Raw genomic sequence first — 22,121 nt, 5'->3', positions numbered from 1 at the left:
AAGGGTTGCCCGTAGCTATAGCTTATATAATCCTGATGATCAAAAATTCATCTAGGCCCCAAGTGGTGCCAATTAAATTTCAATCCAGACTTACTAAATCAAATTTCACTATATATGAACCATCTCTATGCAAGTATTCATATTTAATAATGAATAAATTGAGCAATTTCTAGTAATTTTCCAACACATAATTCTTAATGAATCCGAGTAGATCTGTTCATGCTGTTAGAATATAGTGTGTATTAAATGTTACCCATAAAGCACTGCAGTCATGTACGCCAATAATTACACTCTCCAAAACATCAAACCAAGTGCAAATGCTTGTTGGTATTTTATTCTAGCCAACCATCCCTTAAAACAATAATGGAACAGCCTTCCAGAAAGACATAGTCTAGTCCACTATTATTCATGGGGACGGTCTGGGCTATTATTTACCGATTTCCTTCCTATTTAAAGTTATTATCTCTATCTATGTCCGATAAATCAGCAGCTATGGATTATATGCATGAAGCTATTAGTAAAATGCATTCCCCCTCAAGCAAGCATAATTGTATTACAGTCAAGAGTTTTCTACAGCATGCTATAAGTCTACAATTACCTTCTTGAAGGTCGGCATGTTGCATCTTTGGTCGTCGATGCGGCCTCGCTCCTGGGTCCGCACCAACATGTCGAACAATGCTTGTGTTGACTGTAAAGAAACAAGAACACGTTTATGGTATTCTTCGAGAAATTTCTCGCAATTTGTCATCAATGATGCCAATAAAACTGCAAGAGGCTAGGACTGAATCCGAGAAAAATAAAAATTAATCTTGTCTAAGGCAGTGAATAATTTAGCAGCAACAATTAAATAAGCCTCTTTGTGGCTCTCCATCATACGGTCTCAGCATGTCGTGTCCTATATTGGAAAAAAATCTGAATGATTAATCTTCGACAGTATATTACTGCTACGTAAAATGGCTATGATGATATTGAAGTGCCTTCCTTCCGATCCTAATGCAATTATAATAATGGCAATGATGTAAAATGAGATTTCTATGGCCATCAAGTATTCCAACGCGCTTTCTTTCCTCCTACAAGTTACCAAAACACAAACATATCTATTCTCTATTCTTATAACACCTGTATTTATAACATCTCTTTCACAATTGTCTTCTTTTTAAGTTGGCTTGGAAAATTTTGATGATCTAAAGATAGCAGCAATACAAATGATGCATGTCTACCAAAAATGACACTTAAATTGATTAAAATATGATGCAATGATTATATCTAAAACACGCATAAAATATAGTATATCACCTAAGTCTTATACAAGGGAGACAATCATAGTCTGACAAGGGAGAAAACATTTCTAGCAAGGGAGATAATCTGCTATTACCAATAACATATTACCTTAATACATTAGATAATTAAAAAAAAAACATCATAAATGTTTTGTATTTTCCTTTTTTGATAATTAAACAATCCAAGTTGATTGCCCACAGTTCAAAATAAATAATTAACAAGAACTGTTGGAGAACAGCAAAGCTCGCCTATTCAGAAGAAGTTGATGTTCAAGTATTTACTATTTAAACATGGAAATATGACAAATTAACAGACTCAAAAAAACCCTAAAGGGCCCCAAATTGGTTGTATTATCAAGTTCAGCATCCATACACATTAGGAAAATAAAATCATAAACATTTATGATGACTTATGCTTAAACAATTGACAAAATAGAAACTTGCTCAAAAACTTTAACATGGAAATATGACAAATTAACAGACTCAAAAACCCCCTAAAGGGCCCCAAATTGGTTGTATTATCAGTTCAGCATCCATACACATTAGGAAAATAAAATCATAAACATTTATGATGACTTAAGCTTAAACAATTGACGAAACAGAAACTTGCTCAAAAACTTTAACGTGAAATGGGACGCCAACGCTGACGCCGACGCCGGGGTGACAACATTAGCTCCTCCTATTTTTCGAATAGGCGAGCTAATTATGTAGTATATTGATACTCTGACTTTGCAAGCTTTATGAAAAGATCAAGACAACAAGACAACATCTAAGTTGATCTTTACAGGAAATAAATTACATGGATTCAAATTAAATGACTGGGAGTTATTTCCCTTTGTCCTTTATAGCGTTACAAGTTGGATTTAAGATAGGGTGATCAAGTGATAATGTTCCTCAAAAAAGAAAGTGCAATACCAATTTAGATTCCTCAAGTCTTAATAAAAATGTTATCATATATCAGAAAGGGAGAAAAAAAAGAAATGTTACATTGACATGTTACATATATATTGCAGTCTAGTAGCTGGTGTGATGTCAGCATCAATAAAATTGCACATACAGCCTTGATATTTGACTCTTAATTCATACCAGTACTTTTTTTATCATGGAAATGCTACTTCCTGAACAGCCATTTAAAAGAAAGACTGGACTGAACAGGTAGCATACTTTGAGCCAATATCATTGATGTTAACCAAACAAATGTAAAACATGATTAGGATACTATAAAAGTTCTTATTTTATCAGTATAGTTTTATTTTGGCTATTTTCGCACTATGTTTGAAGTGCTTATTCATGAAAATAGCTGTATTTCCAGTGTGGTACCTCTGAGTTATGTTTATTTATTCTGTGGTAATAATCAATCATGATACACAGTTTTTCGCATGTGCACTAAAATAAATACATTTATAGTAACGTAGTTATGGATGTGTATTGACCTACCTTTTCATCAGCATCAGGACTAATTGGCGGTGTCGTTTTCGTCTGGGGAACATGGGACTCGCAATATAGCTGTCCGTCCATGGTTTGTTTTCTGCAAAATATCAAGGAAATGACCAAGTCAGCAATTTTGCTTCAGTCTTCACACACAAAAAAAATAAAATGACAGAAATTTGCAAGTCAAGTCCCTACTAGCTACACTTCAGGCCTTACTAATGTTTGATTTAGGTTTATCCATAGCTACGTTTCTATAAAGAATAGGTTCTCTATTACAATGTGTCGCCCCAGCATCCGCATCTTTAAGTACAATTGCTTCCCTGCACTCTATGATTCAGCAACAATGAACGAGATACAGATATCATTCGAGATACAGATATCATTCTGAGTAGTGTCTGGACGAACAACTCTTCCTTGCACTTCCTGTAAAACGCGCCTCACTTCCACCACACAACATATATAATTACCGTAGTCAAACCTATAAAGCAACTGGATCCAGATTTTACCCCAAGTCTAGTTACTTACAATGCATACAGAGTTGATTTCTGTTTTGACTTCAGAGTCTTAAGTGCTTTTTGTTTCACTAGTGCACATTTTGTACACATATTTTTAAATTAAAATTCACAATTCAATTTCACCAATGTCCTAGCTACTGAGCATCCCGATTTAATCAATACGTTTGACCGCATGTATATACAAAATATCAAAATAAGATAGTAACAAGATAATATATTAATATTACTTTAAAATATGGTTATAACAAACCTCTGGGGACCAATAAAACTGTTATAAGTGTAATTTGACAAGCACATATTACAACTACCTTATAAGAACATTAATTTGAATGAAAAGTTCTAGATGTTATAACCATGAGTTTGTTGTAAGCATGCTATATCTAATACATTGTATATCTGATGTTGCAGGAACGTTCCCCAAGTTTGAAATTTTAATTCATACCCCACTACTGTTCTTGATTTAAGATTATGGGGTTTAAATTCAAACACTAGTGTGTCATAATGAACAAAACTTCCTTTGCTTTCCGGAAGAATATACTATCCTTTTTCACAATCACAACATACACTATTGATGACAATGGATACGTTAAAAAGGCTTTAGAGAAACTTGATGCGTCAAGGCCTTGGGATGAGTGACGGATGTCTGCAGATTTATTAAATTGTAAACACAGACCTGGACAGTTACATCATACGACAGATAAGTTATAAATCTGGGCGTGGGAGGTTTATATTGACAACACGTATGCATTTGTCACTGATAAAGCATGAGTTTTTACAGCGCCTCTTTGTCTCAGCAAGCTCATTCAGTGAAATGTTTTAAATGCATGGTGTGTGTGTATCTACTTGACATACCAGTACAGTTTCACATCTCTTCCTTACATAAGTTATAGTTGCCCCTAAGGTTATCAGATAACATGACACTGATTACATTTCATCAGTAGATGTTCATGGATTCTAGTATGTATGTTGATGTATATATCATTATCACATTATTGTCACAGAATTAGGAGATTCTCCAGTGATCTTTACAGTAACAAAAAAGATGATCCTGAAAGGTGATCAGCAATGATGAGATTCTAGGGGTTACAGTGTAATATTACAGAATGTGGTTATAAAGTCAGTGGTCAGTAAACTATTGAGTGGTCAGTTAAGTCACAATGTTCAACATATCTGTGGTCAGTAAAATCAGATTTCTGCTAACTGTTATTCAGTGGTTGATTAAGTCAACCAGTGGTCAGTATAGATAGTGGTCAGTACAATTAGTGTTCAGTAAAGTCAGTGGTCAGTTAAGTCAGGGGTCAGTAAAGCCAGTGGTCAATACAGTCAGTAGTCAGTAAAGTCTGTGATCAGTACACTCAGTGGTCAGTGCAGTCAGCAGTCAGTACAGTCAGTGGTCAGTACAGAGTGGTCAGTAAAGCTAGCTGTCAGTACTTTCAGCGGTCAGTACAGAGTGGTCAGTAAAGCCAGTGGTCAGTAAAGTTAGTGGTCAGTAATGTTAATAGTCAGTAAATTAAATTCAGTGGTCAATATAGTCAATGGCCATTAATTAGTATATTTTAGTCAGTGGCAATAGAGCAGAAATACTGTTTTCATATAAATTGTCCATCGTGTTTTGTCTCCTATAAAAATGGGTCTGTCAGTACAATTAAAAACATTTTCCGTGTTTAAGTAACATTAAACATGAAATGAGAATGTTATTCATAGCCTAGAGGGTACTAAATGACTTCCCCCTAATGTAATTTCATTATAACTTGTGTAAAGATTTTCCTCTAAAGTGGTGTACCATTACACAAAATCTTGAAAATCTAGAGCTTGAGTCATATTTTACATAGACAAGATTAAACTGAACCTTTCTTCAAGGTCATTAAGCCATAGAATTCACTTACACTGGATATATATATATTTACCTGATTTTAAAGGAAAGTTTCCGTAGTTTTGTGACAGCTGACATTTTGAAAGATGAAGAAAGTTTAATATTGAACTCTTACTCAATCACCTGGTTGATCAATCCTTTCAATGAATCTCAACTGAGATTTGATTTAATTCAAGTCCGACACTAGATGAATATCACTCTTAATATATGACACATCTTTCCATCAAATAAAAATTCATCATGCTTGATGATTTGAATGCAACACATAAATGATTTAAATTCAGATATCATACACAAAACTTCTAATCTTTATACCAAACAATCTGCCAATTCCAAACTTCCGGCTGAATTCCTTATGACACGCATTCTTATTTCCAACGGAGATAATCTTCTGTCAAAGACGAACATTTAATCCAGTAAAAATCCAAATAAATAGTCATCCTCTTGACAAGACATATATTCAATGGAAATTCAAATTTTAAAACCAACAAGTTTCTTTCTCAAACACAACTTTACCATCCAAAAGAATTCCAAGGTTTGGTTTAAAATTGAATCTGATATTAAGATTTTAAATAAATCTCCGACCTTGAACGAGAAAATCTAAAAGTGACCATCTATGGATTGCTTTATACAGCTGTGGTAGTTGATCATTGATTCTCCATGGAAAGACAAGCCTCTTTTGTGTCGGTCAATTAGACATTGATTCATAAAATACATACAGCTGATGTGATCTCGTAGATCCTGTCCGTCAGTAAACAAACCATCCCTTCGTATTCCCTCGTCACAGGAAGTTATGATACAGATTAAACCTCACAAGTTTGTCATTTCTGCAGTCAAACTATAAATATGACAAGTATACATTCACTGCCAAAAAAAAAGAAATTATCCTTTCACAGTTTTGAGATAATGCTCCCTTATATCAAATTCTACGTTGGAGGATGTTTAGAATTTCTCTTTTTTTTATGATGGTACATTTAAGACGACTGGTGTAAATGCTGACAGCTCGTCGACAGCGTTGGCTTACACAGCTGACATGGTCCTGCCGAAAATTTCATTCATAAGTCGCTACTGTTTTGATTAAATCGTCTTTTCCTTCCTATCAACATCTACTTTCATTGGAGAAGAGACACATACAATTTATAGCTTAAATTAACTTGATTTCAGCGATACCAAAACAGAATCCTCAAAAATGAAAAATTAATAAACATTCCATTGGAATAAAACAGTCCAAGAAGGAGAATTAAACATTGTATCACAATTATGTAATGATATTTATGTGTTTATAAGTGGATTCTGTCAGCCACAAGTTAAAAACAGGTTTCTATCCCGGCGACACCTAATACCTGTACGACAATGTTACACCTCCGTGAGAAACAGACCATGTAATGATAGGTCAGAAAGTTTGTCATTTAATCTGTCATCATTTAAACGTTTCTATTATTTCTGTAACAGGTAGTAATGTCTGTTGTAATCAAAGTAGCTGACATATCCGGCCAGAAACGTGCGAACTACCAGATTGATTACTAACAAAAATAGCTGAACTTGTAAACATGTAAACATTAGTATGTACAACAGACCGCCTACCTCATTCACACACATATATATCAACTCTCTACATTTTATCTAAGATTAACTACTTCTAGTCACTGATATGCTTACAAAACACATTTTATTGACATCAAAGTGAATGATTATTATGTAATGTGATCGCTAGGGGTCATCTTGTTTGTACGGAAAAAAAACCCCAAAAACACCAAGAATAGATCAGTTCTGTTTGAAATCATAGATATTTCAAAATGAGTCTTTCGTTTGAAAAATCTTTCATCTTTCCTTAACTTTGTTAGATACCTTTTCTAAGATTTACCAATAATACGATAATGTTCTATATTTTAATATAATGTGATGGTTTTACTGAACGTATATTACATGTTGACAATACAACATTACGATGTAATGAACAATGATGACAGGTTTTACTGTACAATTTCGGCGAAATTTTAAGACTTAACGTAATGGTGACAGTGATATTGGGATTTAATCTACAATTTCACATAAAGTATATATATATATATATATAATAATAGAGTTTTAAAAAAGTCCTACCGTCCGATGTTGATCTGTTGTACCCAGGCTAACAAGCCCTTGACCCGGGCTACATCCTTTACCTGTAATGGATTTCTTTTTGTCATAGTCTATCAAAGTTTTGTACTGCGGGCAATTCTATATTACACAGGTAGATCACTTCTAGGTGTTTACATTTTCAGATAGCAATATTACAGGTGTTTTCACCCAGGTACAACAGGTAACTGTTTCCTCTACAAATCCTCTCTTGACGTATTTACGTGTTGGTCATTAGATCCAATTCACTATTGTCATGGAAATGTCTCTTTGACATTTCAAATCCTGGTTGGTTTTTCCAATAAACGTTTTTTACTTATTCACACCTTTCCTCTAATTTATCACATGGATCTGAACAGCTATGTACAGGCAGTGTTGACAGTTCTGATTTTACCGGTGAATTTCTTTCACCAATAGTTATTTCAGTGTTAAACTTTTTCAAGCACTAGAATACATAAATCCATCTCTTATTAGTTTTTTCACTGTAACCTAAATCCTTGTAAATAAAAGCAGGGCCAGTACGATATGTAATCTGTAAAAAGGCCAATGTGCAAAGAATTAGGCACGACTTCTTTACAAAAAATCATTCTGCCTGGTTGGCATTGCCCAATGGTAATTGCTGGAGGTTATGGCCTAAACGTCATTGGTTGGCAATTTAGCCGTTACGTGGGCTGAACCTTCAACTGAAACCTACTCAAATCTCTGTCCCTCTATACTCAAATAAAAGTTCCTTTATTCCTTTCATGCAAGAAAAGGAAACAGTTGTCGAAAGTCTAATTACCGTATGTTGATTATAAATAGAGGGCTAGAATTGTGGAGTGGCTTGTTAGAAAGATAAATACTCTAGATCAGGAAATAATAAATCTAGTCACAATGGTGCTTTAAACAATGGGGCTTAGTGTTAAAACAAGCTCCGGAGTGACCCAGGTGATAAGTGCAGGTAGTTATTATTTAGGTGATATAATAATTATACCTGTCATAACGGCATCGTCGCACCAGGAACTAGATCAGTCACACCTGAGGTGATCTTGACCAATGTCAGAGGTCATCGGGTCACCTCAGGTAATGATTTAATGTTTTGACCAGTGTCCACCCACTGTCATTATAGGTGTCAACTGAACATTGACATGCGTGACTAATTACAGATAATAAAGATATGATTTACTGGAGCTTTAAATCAATTTGTACACCAATAATGTACATGATCTGCATTTTTTTCTCATTTATCACAAGTAATTATTTAGTAATTAGGGTTATTACTTTTAGCTCCTGTATACTAAGATAATTACTAAAATAACAAATGTTGTAATTGCATTAATTGGTTCATGTTTCCAATAGCAACATGGATAAGGTTGGGAATTGATGTAAACTATTTTCTTCAAAACAATGGAAATAAAATGATTAAGAAGATGATTTATAACTGTTCTAACAAACGAGTTTAACATATGGTATTCTGTAGGTTAATTATACATATATCCCACCAGGTGATCTTAAAAAAACATGATATGCAAGAAGAAATTGTGAATTGAATAGAATGAAACAAATTAAAATATCATTATCCATGTAATTACAAACAAATATTTTGGCTAAATTTCTTTTCTTAGTTATATACATCCTAAATCAGTCAACGGCTTTGAGCTAGGAAGGTTTTAAATTTGTTAGTTTGTTCTAATTAAAAATTAGAATACTGTTTTGCCATGACTTAATTATTACCCTTTGTATTATTGTGGGATATTGACAGATGGGCCCCTTTTATTATATAGTCTGACTCAAATGTACTTTTATTCTAATTCACAACCTCATTTATTTATAATGTTTTTATTGACTTCTGACGTAGGGAAACCTACATGCATCTTAAACCCCTACCCACCCACCTGACATCCTCTATAAAAAAAATCAGCTCCCCCCCCCCCCCCATCATCTCTACCCTCAGTTTCCTTCCCCTCCCCACCACATGTTTAAGTAGCCTTAATCCTCTTCTCTCTCCTTGACAGCTCCCTCATATCCCCCACTACCTAACACATACTTTACCAGCAGCCATGTCCCCTCCCCCACCCACCAGACAGACACCCCCCTCCCTCCCTCTCGACCTAGATAAACTTGTTATTTTTCCACTCCAAAATAAGAGGCTTAATTCACTATCCCCGATACCTTATCCACAAAACAAACCTATTTTATTTTTTTCCTGCTCTCACAACGAAGTCATGAAATTTATCCCTTGGCAGGGGAGATAATTCGTCCTACATCCTTACCAATCCTACTATCACAACTGTTGCCATATTTCTCTGAGGGGGGTAAGTAGTAACATAGATAAAACTCTCCCACACATACTACTTTGGGTGAGAGAGTACTAACACAGAATCTATATCTATCTCTATACCTATCTGTGACATGTATCTATACATCAATGTCTGCTCCTATGGACTGAACTATAGCCACTTTCTCATCAGGTGTTTAAAGTGAATAGTCGGGCAAAGAAAACCAGTCTAAATGCGTTCATTGGCCTTCCAAAAGTTCTCACATATTAATACGACGGTCAAGTTATGCTTAGTTTCCCAGTTCTGACCATTAAAGTAAAGGAAAGTTGAAAGCATCGAAAGCGAGGCTGCGTGTAAATGTAACCACGGACATAGTGAGCCGGGAGGACGTTTTAGGATTCCTATACTTTAAATTAATTTCTTCGTGCGCAGTCAGATTTCGGCGAGAGATTTTATTTTTCTATTTCATAAGAAATTATACTGGATACATTCACACCATTTTTACCGACTTTAGCCATCCTTGCCCGACTGTTCACTTTAACATTTTATTCTAAAATAAATGGTGTCACTTAGTGTGAATGGTCTTTAAACAGTAATTGCCAGTAAAACTGTGTCTTGTCCTTGAAAAGATACCTTTCTTTCCAGGCAAATGATGATTACTGTTTATGATTATTATGTCACTGTGGGAAAATTACATCATTTTCCCATTAAATTTTAAAGGACATATGTAGTTAAAATACTTAAGTGTTGTTGATCATGAGAGCAGATGATTGTAATTGTGCATTAAAAAATAGACAATATAATTCTAACTCTGTAGTTTTAAAAACATAAAGAAAATTTGCACCTTCATTTTATCTTAACCCAAGGGGAGATAATTATATCTTAAAGAATTCACAGTTCGAAATTTCTATCAAAAACTCAGACGACTAGTTTTCCTTGTGCAATATGCCAAAATTTTTTAAATCCAAAATATTTCAAAAACCTTTCTTAATCATATTTTCAAATTAGGAATTCCTGCAACAGATCCAGAATAATTTTACAGTTTACACTGTAGAATAACACAAAGCATCCCCCTCTACAAGATTGCAGCCGAAACTGTGCAGCGACTGTGATGGAGACAAACAGTTCTGTGTTCTGGTTTTTAAACCAGAATCTCCAATCTTAATTTGAAGGTAATTTTGCCAAATGTGTTCTTTTTATACATCTCACCAAGAAGATACTATTTAGCCAAAATTAGAGTCCGTAATTGATTTTTAATCAATTTGTGATAAGTATAGGCACACTGTTATGTATTCGAGCCAAAGCGTGGGAGATAAGAAGAGTCAATCGCATTCATTGGAAAATAAATGCCAAAGTCTCAACATGATCACCTGGAGCTGACAGTTAAAAGAGGTGATTCAACGTGGGTAAAGAAACTTCCAATAACAAAAGACAACTTAGATTAATAACAAATTAAAGTGGAGTAAAATTAAGTATTCATTTACTTAGTTTTAAATGGGTTTTTTAAGCTAAATTACTAAACATTTTTGTAATGTCGATCTTGTACAAAAATTGTTTGAAATAAAATAACTCTATTTCAGCAGTTACAAGCGGTTATTCATGCAGTTTTAAGAATATTTGTATGACGGGTAAAATAAATCTGCAGATGAAATTGCACCATTATTTTCAAAGTTTTTGAGTACTAAGATTATCTCCCCCTAGTTTGAAACCTAAAATCAGACAAACAAGTGACCAAAACAACGAAGCCAAATTTTATATTGATAATGTTCCAGGGACTGGTGGCCGATTCATTTATTCACAAAATAAAAACTTCAAAAACAATACATAAATACACATTTATTTAAGATATTTACCTAAGACGTATATATATTAAAGTGTAGCCTGGGCATCAAAAAGATTTGATCTTCATATTACGTAGTGTTCGCCCCTCCCCAAACGTATGACATCCACTAAACTGCCTGCAGTGTGATTCCATCAAATAAACAAACATCAGGGGGTCTATTGAGCTTCAAATGAGCTGGAACAAGTTTTGATTATCAGACCCATTTAAAGCCCACAAAAATGTATAGAACTCCTGTCATACAGACTTGTGCCTTGATTGCTTACAGTACTGTAAAGACACCTGGTAGCCATATACCCCTAAAGCATTGCCACCGATTCTGAATCCGATTCTGAACCCTGGAGGATTTCCGATCCATCTACAGATGGACTAAGGTGGGAGGATACAACTCTTACTTAGAGCAATAGGTAGAATCATGTAGGTGGTACACTAAATAACCTTTTAATCGACTCAAACACTTTATTGTTTGTTTGTATTTTATATTAAATAACCAAAAATGGTCATAAAGATGAAGAGCTATATGTAGAATATTGTAGGTGGTACACTAAATAACCTTTTGATCAATCCAAACACTTTGTTTGTTTGTATTTCATATTAAATCACCAGAAATGGTCATAATGATGAGTCTATATTTTGGTGGAGATGGGAATCCAGAGATTCCAGAGAAAAATCATGGACCTATTCAAGTAAGACAGATCAAACATGCAGAGCTAGGGCTAGCAGTAGAATGTGTGACCCCTTAACCTCTTGACCAACTGCAGCCCAAATATCAGTTCAAGTTTGATCCTCAAAGGTCCACAATGACCAAACTTGAGACCCAAAGGTCAAATTTTGACCCATCTTATTCTGCTCCTCAGTGTTAACATGTACTCCAGTTATTTATCTCATTACAATAGGCAATGTATTTCTCAAGATTTCCTGACACAAAAAATCAATGTTCAAGTTAGAATCTTTTCCGTGAAACCATTAATGAGCATCTAACGATGCTTTAACTTCCTTGAGAAATGCAATGTTACAGTCTCAAGTGCAGCCGTGACATCACTTAAGGAGAATTCCTTAACAAAACACTCGTTTGTTTTCCATGCAATGCAGGATTTTCCCCACTTTGCTTATTTGGTCGTTTGGAGAGGCCCAGAAATACCATTTAGTTCCACATTAAACCCCATATATTATCCAGGAGAATCTTTACATAACCCTAAACGTCACCACAGAGACCCAACATTAAATTTATTGGGAAATCACTCATCAAAATCTGCGAAATGAACATTTCAGAAGACCTAGTCAACTTAAACACTATTTAGTATCAAGCAGTATCAGTATTAATTTACAAAAGCTGATAAATTCATTTATTTTTTCTGGTTTCTTGGCAATAAATATCAAATTCATCATTTAATATTCAGATGAAAATAAGAAGTGTACGTTTCATATATATGATTGAACTTATTAAATAGCAATTAAATTATTGATTATCTGATCATATTTGTTAATGTGATTTTTTATAGGTATGAAAATTGTACGACTGCAGAATAGTGTCATTCAGTTGCCAGGTAGAGATAAATCAGTTGGACAGACTATATTAAAGAATATCACAGACATGTTTATTGGTATGTAAGGTAAAATTTGTGTTGAATCAGATGCTATTAAAATGATAGATTTCACCAGTAACACATTGGGTCAAATGTCCCTCGGGTAAATCTCTACACGCTCAGTGAAGTGACCGAACTGACCGGAACTTGACACCTGAAGTTCAGTACCGAGTGGTCAATTTCTGCCCAATATAGTATTATACACATGATATTATTTAGGTTTGGGGAATACCTTTGGAGCCTAATCAATTTCAATCTGTGATTGATAGGTGCCTAATCAAACATACATGTATATATCCTCAGGTGAAATTGACCAAGATTTACATTTACTTCTTACAACGGGGAATATATTTCAGCATACCACCCAGATAGATCAAATGTCATAGACCTAAATTTGGTAGTAGCTAGTGGCTACATTATGTATCAGGGGACACAATCTACTATGCCATCAGCAACTGAAGAATTAATGTGTGAAACGTCTTCCACAGCATCTGTCGGAAACCTAAATTACTGCGTGCAAGGAAGATGCATGATTCTCAAAAAGTCTGGGTTGAATCTAAAAAAAAACAACAAAATTTAAAGCATCTGAACCGACCTCTTAGAAAATCAAATTTATCTGTTGATTTGAATCTATTGAAGCCAAATTCATGAAAGAGGAATCTTTATTGGAGGCAAATTCATAAAAGGGATTGAATCTCCTAAATATAAATTTATGAAAATGACTGAATCCGCAGAAAGGCAAACTCATGTAAAAGATGGCACAAATCTAAACCAAGTCATGAAAGGGATATTAGAATGTAAACACCAACACTGTTAAGCATATTGTACATTTAGAAAATAATAAGCCATAGGTGTTGGTTACATGTGTAGGAGTAAGGTGGGTGACATCATTGATGTAAAACATACAAAAACCTGGCCAAAGGGGAGGGCTTGAGTGACTAATACCATCATCACAACAACATCATATAAAACGCTCATAAATTTTATATGACCGTTGTTTAAGTATATCCTTATTTGTTACCTTAGGAATGATATCACAACATCATTTTTTTAACCCATATGATAATTACTATAATGTTTTAAGTATCCTGGATGTTTTTGAAATGATATCACAACATCAATTTTTTAACCCATGATAATTAAATATAGGATCCGGACCCAGCATCTTTTTTTCAATAATTACAATGAATCGTTAGACCCTAGTTGGTTCCAATATATTACAATTTAAGCTTTTGCAACTTCTGGTTTTTGAGTTACAAATCACATGTGGGACAGCCGTTGCCATGTGAACTGACCACATAGGTTGGTGGTTTTCTCTGTGAGTACTACGACTTTCAACCACCTTTAAAACATGCCACACCACTTGAATATATTCTGGCAGCACTGAAGAATAACAGAACATAAAACATGAATAATGAATCATTTACGAAAACAAATTAGCAAAATAAACAAATAAACAAACAACACTTCATTTACCTCCAACTGTGTTTTCGCTTCAAAACAAATTCACCGTATCTGGTTGAGGAAGGCATGGTGAAGTAGATGCCTTTAGTTTTTATCCTGGAGAATACTTAATCACAACTATCCAATATCTCTCTGTGGTTGTACAAAACTCTCTTCTTCTCAATATACCAAACAAATTGCTTCTGTCGCTGCTGATATTAAAACGGCCCTGTACCAAATTCTTATTCAAATTGAAAGCTAGAACATAAGTGGTACATTCTATTTCCCGATTAAAGAATTCGTCACCAGCCGTAAAAGGCTATAAAGCCTGTTTCGGTGTTAAATTTTACAGTCTACAGCACAGTTCTATTATTTCAGTTTCAAAGTTTCGATAAACTGCTTCGGTGATTATTCCTTGGAGGTACGGAGAATCGTTAAATCCATGAGTAATGATATACAGTAGTGAAGATGATACAACAAATGATGTCACATTTCAGTTCGTTATTACATCACCTTGCCCACTCATCTCCCTGAAAATGGTTTCCCTGCAGTCTCAAATCTCATCAAAGTCGAAGCGTTGTTCACACTAAAATCTCACATCTAGCTTATCTTGATGATTCAGGAAAAAGCTTGTAAAATAGTAAAACAGGACCATTTTCTCTATAACAGTTTGTGTATAATTCAAGTGTCTAACAACCAGCATCAGCATCGCTGTTGACAAGAACACTAACATTATATAATCCAAATGTTAAATTAAGAAAGTTCTGATTAGATGAAATCTCCATCCAAAGTATCAATTCTAAACATAGAATTATTTTAACATCTTGTATACTGATGAAAACTAGTTGTCATCTAGAAAAACTGCTCCATAACAATCCTGCAGCTTATGATACAGAAAATGAAAGAAATATTTAAAGAAGAAAACATAAAGTTGTTTTAACATTCTTCATATCTAAGACAACTCTTAACAATCCTGCAGCTTTATCTTGAAGCTGTTTGTCACACAGAAAATGAAAGTCACAATGTCCGATATGGTCCAGTGTAACAAAATACACCACCCTTCCAGGATGAAATCATCATACACACTAAAAAAATGAGAGCCTGGTGTTATAAGTGGGACCACCGCTCCCACTGTAGTATTTTTCACACTACAATGCACCATACATCACACAGCTAAACACATCTGGTTATAAGTAAGAGCCTGGAAGCCCTTCATCAGAGTATCTCGATCCACACCCAGGCCATTACAATATTACATACCACCGACAGGCAATTTTATATAATTTTCTACAATTTAAGGCTTCAGTAACTGTATTCTCTGTACTGAGGGAAACATAATCGTCAATTTGTCGTTGCGCTGATAATATGTAACTGTATTTAACCGCACATAAACCACTTCCGTATTATGCTGGGAGTCTGACGAAGCCACAGAATATCTATGTATGCTATAGATACCGGATATAGCTCATGACCAATGGTTGTCTCTGATTACTTATCTTGAAATAATACTAATATTTATATGGCTTGTTTATTTATTATCTACTATTGACCAAATCCTTTAGTTCCTAAAGATGAAGAAAGAGATACAGATAAATTTGATCTATTTTAGTCCAACTCCTTTCTTACTCCTATGAACACCCGATAGTAAGCCTATCCACTACTGCTGGATGAACATTTCTAGTTTTTCTATAAGCTAGGTCATTAATTTTCCTCTACTCCAATCACAGTCAATTAAGAGTGCGTGATTGATGCTGACGATGAACGATGGACCTGATGAGAGATGAATTCTGCAGATTTTGCCAACTTTTCTGGAGATACACCGGGGAACAATAAAGAATTGTTGATAGAGCAAAGATACAAAATCAGTATAAGCCTTAAGATTGATGCACCATCCCCCACCTCCCTCTTAAAAGGATTAAGCCTAATAAAAATCCAGTATGATTCGATCATCAAATATAAGCCTTTCATTATAATCCTTTATTGTCTTTTCAAGCACAATTCCAGGATCACAATATTCCTTTACAAATTATTCCTGACAATGAATAAACAGTTATTTTTATTTCTTGTCCTGACTGCCATGGACACTCATAAATTGTTATCACATTTTGATTTTTTGAAGTACATTTTCCAATGAAGAAAGTTATAGACATGCATCGTCCAATCAAACCCACCCCCACATACATCTAAAAAGCTGATTGGCTCCTTTTAATAGTTTCCTGCATTCTTAATGATGATTCAAACACACTTACATATCCTTCTTCCTTATCTTACTTGAATTTCTGTATAAGATTGCCGAGTTAAATGTTATAAGTGCAGCTATTCTTATTTGCACTTTTGACACTAGCTGACTGAGCCATCATTAAATTTGTATAAGTCCGGGTCGTCTTTGGAGTACAAAATTCAGATGAAGAACAATCAATTTGCTGTCATATCTTCTAAGTGACACATAATCAGTATTGCTTACATTACCCTCCTTTATTCAATTAGCAGATTTTTCATTTCTTGCTAAAAACTTCTTCTTTAAGGATGTAAATCTGAATTTATATTGGTAATAAGAACTGCCGTTTTCTACAACAAAAGTTCCCCTCAACCTAATTATAGAGATACAACAGAAAAGTCGGCCTGAATGGGTTAAACAGTGCTAAAGCTGCTAAAGAATTAACGAAGTCATAAAAGACCAAATGGGTCGAGGACACTGTCTGGTGTACTTTCCCTACGAGCCAATAACCTATAATTAGTTTGATTAGAATTTGAGACCCCTATCAGGCACTGTAATTATTTCCGTGACCCCCCTATCCCATAGGAAATGGGCTCTTCCTGAAATGACCTCTGACCTTTTAGGAAACATGCTATGACCTTTGACTTCTGAATGAAAATTGTAGAAGTGATGATCAAACTATGTTTGAATTATGTTACGTCACTTACAGTGAAATACATACATGGGAATCTTTCAAAGGAAGGATTGTATCATATAATTAAGATTTCAGGGAATATTTCCAGAAGGAGGATGAATGAATGGATGGATGGAGTCGATGGAGTGGCAGTTATGAGAACCTGGACATGTTCCAGGAAGGGATTAGGACCGTCTGGACAATTTAGGTCAGTCGTGGCCAAAGTGACAAAAACAACACTATAAACTCTACCAGCTCGACAAGCTCTTTATACAACAAGCATCTGTTGGTTCTCTCGACCTATATGACTGACATACGCCTCAGACGTGAACGCTGTAACATAAAACTATAATCGTAAAATCGGGTCCAAATCGTCGTACTGTCACTATATGTGTGTCGCAGAAACCTTTGAATGCCTTGTATAGTCCCTCATAAATGTGATTTGTCACTTTTTATCCTTTCTGTGTTTAAGTCGTGGCGGAGCGAAATTCTTTGTCCTTGTTGGCTTGTAAAACAGCTGAGAATTTTCCAAACACCAACCATTTGATTTTCGTCAATAGCATATGTCAATCTGTGCTAATCCACATCATTCATCTAAAATTGGGTTTTAGTCAATATCACATACAACTTATAAGTCAATAGAACACTAGAACAAATTATGCTACATCAATCTTTTAATTTTTTCACAGAAATAAAACTTTTTTTTTACCTTAAAATAACTTAACCTTCATCAATGAACAATACTGCCAATACACTGTAGAATAATTAAAAGAGTAACGGCCATCATTAGATGAAGGCAGGTTCTATTTATAGTATAAAGAAAGAAACCCTTCAATGGATCAATGTCTACAGCAGATGTGTTTTATTAAGGTTCCCTTGAAAGATGTACAATGTTGATGAGGTTGTCCAAAACTCTTCCATGCCAACTCACGTCCTAAAAATGACTCAAACTAGCATATTTGTCCTAATTACACCATTCTACATTATGTTGATTTGATTTAACTAATTAATGTTCCACATGAGAGCACCTGTACGAAGCTCGTTAGGGCCATCAGAGTGTACTCTGTAACTCAGGGAGCACCTGTCGTATATTACAACAGCAGGTTCTCCAGCGGAAGGCTAACAAACGCCTAACAAACGCCTCCCGGGACATTCAACTTGATCCCCTTTTAATTCAATTCAGACAATTAATTAATTCAGACTTGAACAGGTGTAAATGATGAAAATAATCCTGCAGCTTTGACAAGAAAAACTATTTCGCCATCTGGCCAAATTTCCAGTACAGCCATTTGAATGGTTAGAATACAGATTGGCAGCATAGATTTTTCCCTCGGGAGAATGAAATATGGTGTTGGAAAAAATTCTTCAGCATCTGTTTACTTGATAATCAAAGATTAAACTCATATTTCTTGCAATTTTTAACACATTTCCTCTACTGTGATGCAGAGCCAGAACACATTTACAACTTGAACTAGTCATTAGATCATTGGTAACTGGATTGTCTCCCCCTGGTTTGAAACTCTAATTCAGACACATCATATTGGTCAAAATATATCAAGTAAAATTCTATTGATAGTTCTAATAATCTACCGATTGTTGTCTATATGCAGTCTAGGGTTTGAATAAGATCACTTCAGATATCTCAGGCTTTCTGTCGGAATGTCTATGTCTGGCACTAGGGTAGAAAAAACTGGGAGAAAACCTGTGTATTATGAATAAATTGTTAGCCCACTGTGGTTGTGATATGAAAATGTACAGAGTTCTCACATGTCTAGGCATAGGAAAAGCAAATCAGGAAATGATGAATTGTAAAACAGAGAATAAATCAGGTCATACCTACTCTATCCTAGATTCTCTATCAACCCATATACACATGTACATGTATACAGACCTATCAAGGACACATTATATGTGATAATAAAATATACATAGACTGGCCACCAGACCCTAAGTTAATGATAAAATTTTCTCAGCAGACTTCTAAAACTAGATTATCTCCCCCTAGTTTCAAGCTTTCTAAAACCAGACATGTTTATCAAGGCAAATTTAAGTGATCAATGTTTTTAATATTCATGAGATTGGTGGTCTGAGTTAACGATGTATGCAATAATTTTGGGTTCAGGTCCATGTAACAAATACTTAATACAGTCCGTCCTATTATTAAAGTAGATTGATATGCAAACTTACATCAGCGCAATATACTGTCAGCTGTGAGTATTGATAAAGTATGTTAAATTTATCAATTTGAATTTTCATTTGAAAGAATCATTACAAAAGATGAAAGAAAGTCAATATATCATGTGCATTAAAATATTATACAAGTTAGTGCTCCAAAAATCTTTAGAGAAAGCATAAATGCTTTCAACTTAAAAATAAAACGCGCTCATATGGTATATTTCCATTGTGCTTGCCAAACAAACAAAGGGCAGTAACTCTGTATATCAAAGTGAATATTTGAGATTTGATACTTTTGAAAGATCTTATAATGATCATATACGAGAAAAAAGTCTAAAATTATAATATCATACATGCAATTCTTGTTAACCTGAACTATAAACCTGAAATAAAGATGGTAACTCAAAATAAAATTGTAACTTGATGATACACCCCATATATACATGTATGAACAAGATATACGTACCTGTGATGTCAAACGGCTAGAGTATATTGGTCCTTTAATTTGCACACAAACTTTTCTACACATTTAATAGTTACTTCCTCCTCCCTAAAGATAATTAATCACAAAGAGACATTTCTCTGATGTTGTCGAGCTAATTTAGCCAATATAATCACCTTTAGTACCTATACATGTCTCATATCACATAGACATGCAGGCACAATGTGTTCCTACACTGATAAACTCCCATCACGAAAAAAAATCATCAGGACTAATGAATATTTAAATCAGGTTATCCTTGATAATACTCAGCGCAAACAAATACACATGAGCAGGGTTATAATTCCCCGATGTTTGTACTGTAAACAGTCTACGTCAAGTGACCCTTACATATCTAGTGAAATGACCTCTAGCTAGGGTTTACGACCTTCACAACACCAGCAATAGCAGCTATCAGTACATTGCACAATCAAGAGTTATAACTGGATGAAAGTATTTTGCTTTTATGTCAAATACAGCTTTGTGTAAAATCTTGTGTCTAGCTTTATTTTGTGGGGATTATGAATAATAGTTTCCTGTTGAGGAAGTTTGGGGAAGTAGATGAGAGAGTACAGCGACACTTCATAGTATACAGTCCTTGAGAATGATAACAGTGCAAATATTTACAAGTCTCACCAATATTATACACTGAGTTTTAGTACATCAGGATGGGGAGCCACAATATTGACACAGGACAATATCTACACAACATATGTAACCTCTGTGTCCCTCTTTAGTACACAATAGGAGTGAATTTGGGGCCGAAATAATTTGTCTGGACAAAATACCACTAACCCTCAGAGTTGCACAATACCAAATGGCAGGGGCAGGTACTGACCATAGGTCTGTGATTGTTTTGCGGCTTCTCTGGCTTTCCTCCAGCTCCTAATTAAACCAGGCAGTTCTATTAATTACCCATAGCTGTTAATAGGAGATGCAGAAAAAATAAACCCAAACTTAGATCCATAATATTCAACAGTTTTATGTTTTGTTCTATAGGTATACTGCCATCCCTAATACAGGAATCAAAATTTTTCATTACATCTGACCTTGTACTTTGGTCAATAATGAAGGTCAAGGTCAATCATTTGAACTACATGGCAACCCTTCACCAAAGCTTACCTTCAGACACATTATGTCGCCTGTCTGCTAGCCTCCGGAGTTTAGTCTTGATTAAACATGATTGTAAAATATACATATATAATATGCCAGCATATTTATCTAACTTCAGCTGACTTTTTGTTTCTTTCACAGTTACAGGGACAGTACACTTAATGGGGAATCCTCTGACCTGCTGCTGCTCAAGTATATTATTTTTCAAGCCACATTTGTCAGGTTTGTAATGATATATAGGATGGGAGCATGAACATCTATTGTAAATCAGTGGTTAAACTGTTTCTGTCAACTATTTCCTGTGCTATAGTGCTAAATCTTTACTAAATATATATTGGCTATGGTACAGTTTGCATGAGTTATACACACTTTATCAGTCTGTTTTAGAACCACAGTTTCATACCTATCAGTAAATCCTGACAAAGGCTAACTTCATAAGAATTTTTTTTTATTGAGGTTGGGTACTTATAGATGGCCATTATTCAGTTCAAAGCAGATATTAAGGCTGGGTATCTCAAACTTCCTTCAAACACTGAATTTGCATTAAGATTGGGTACCCCACCTTCCCTTCAAATACTAAGATTGCATTGAGGTTGGGTTCCCCTCCTTCCCTTCCAATACTGAGATTACATTGAGGGTGGTAATCCCTCCTTCCCTTCAAATACTGAGATTGCATTGAGATTGCATATCCCCACCTTCCCTTCAAATACTGAGATTGCATTGAGATTGGGTACCCCCTCCTTCCTTCAAATACTGAGATTGCATATCCCCACCCTCCCTTCCAATATTGAGATTGCATTGAGATTGGGTACCCCTTCCTTCCTTCAAATACTGAGATTGCATTGAGGTTCGGTATTTGGAAGGCCATAACACTTTCCCATATGAGAATATCATCACTTTTCTTAAGGTTTGGCATTGTTAAGTTCATAACATTGATTCAGTCACTCAATATATAGCTAGGATCCTCATATTCATTTTTTCATATTCATAAAAAAGACAACATTTGAGACAATTGTGTTTTTGAGAATCGATTGTAACGCTTCCCAACAACTGTAACCAGGATCACAAGAAATAAGTATGACATGTTTTTGTTTTTACTCTATTATTGAATATTTGA

General features: G+C 34.8%; 1 protein-coding gene across 11 annotated transcripts in view; it reads right to left on the bottom strand.

Moving 5' to 3' along the window:
- LOC138318604 (rap1 GTPase-activating protein 1-like) overlaps positions 1–22,121 on the bottom strand; it is a 151,840-nt gene that overhangs the window by 17,430 nt on the left and 112,289 nt on the right. For 7 of the 11 annotated variants that reach the window (XM_069261110.1, XM_069261118.1, XM_069261128.1 and 4 more), the window contains 2 exons: positions 2,718–2,808; positions 599–688 (listed from right to left, as the gene is read on the bottom strand). In XM_069261110.1, the coding sequence (XP_069117211.1) occupies positions 599–688; positions 2,718–2,808 (181 nt within the window). Of the gene's footprint in view, positions 1–598; positions 689–2,717; positions 2,809–5,133; positions 5,362–7,202; positions 7,664–14,377; positions 15,591–19,876; positions 20,241–22,121 lie in introns of those variants that run through there. The other 4 variants (XM_069261190.1, XM_069261155.1, XM_069261148.1 and 1 more) reach the window with 4 other exon arrangements.

The sequence above is a fragment of the Argopecten irradians genome, chromosome 1 (assembly GCF_041381155.1).
Source record: "Argopecten irradians isolate NY chromosome 1, Ai_NY, whole genome shotgun sequence".
Classification (NCBI taxonomy): Eukaryota; Metazoa; Mollusca; class Bivalvia; order Pectinida; family Pectinidae; genus Argopecten; species Argopecten irradians.
This window is presented reverse-complemented; position numbering and strand designations above follow the sequence as displayed.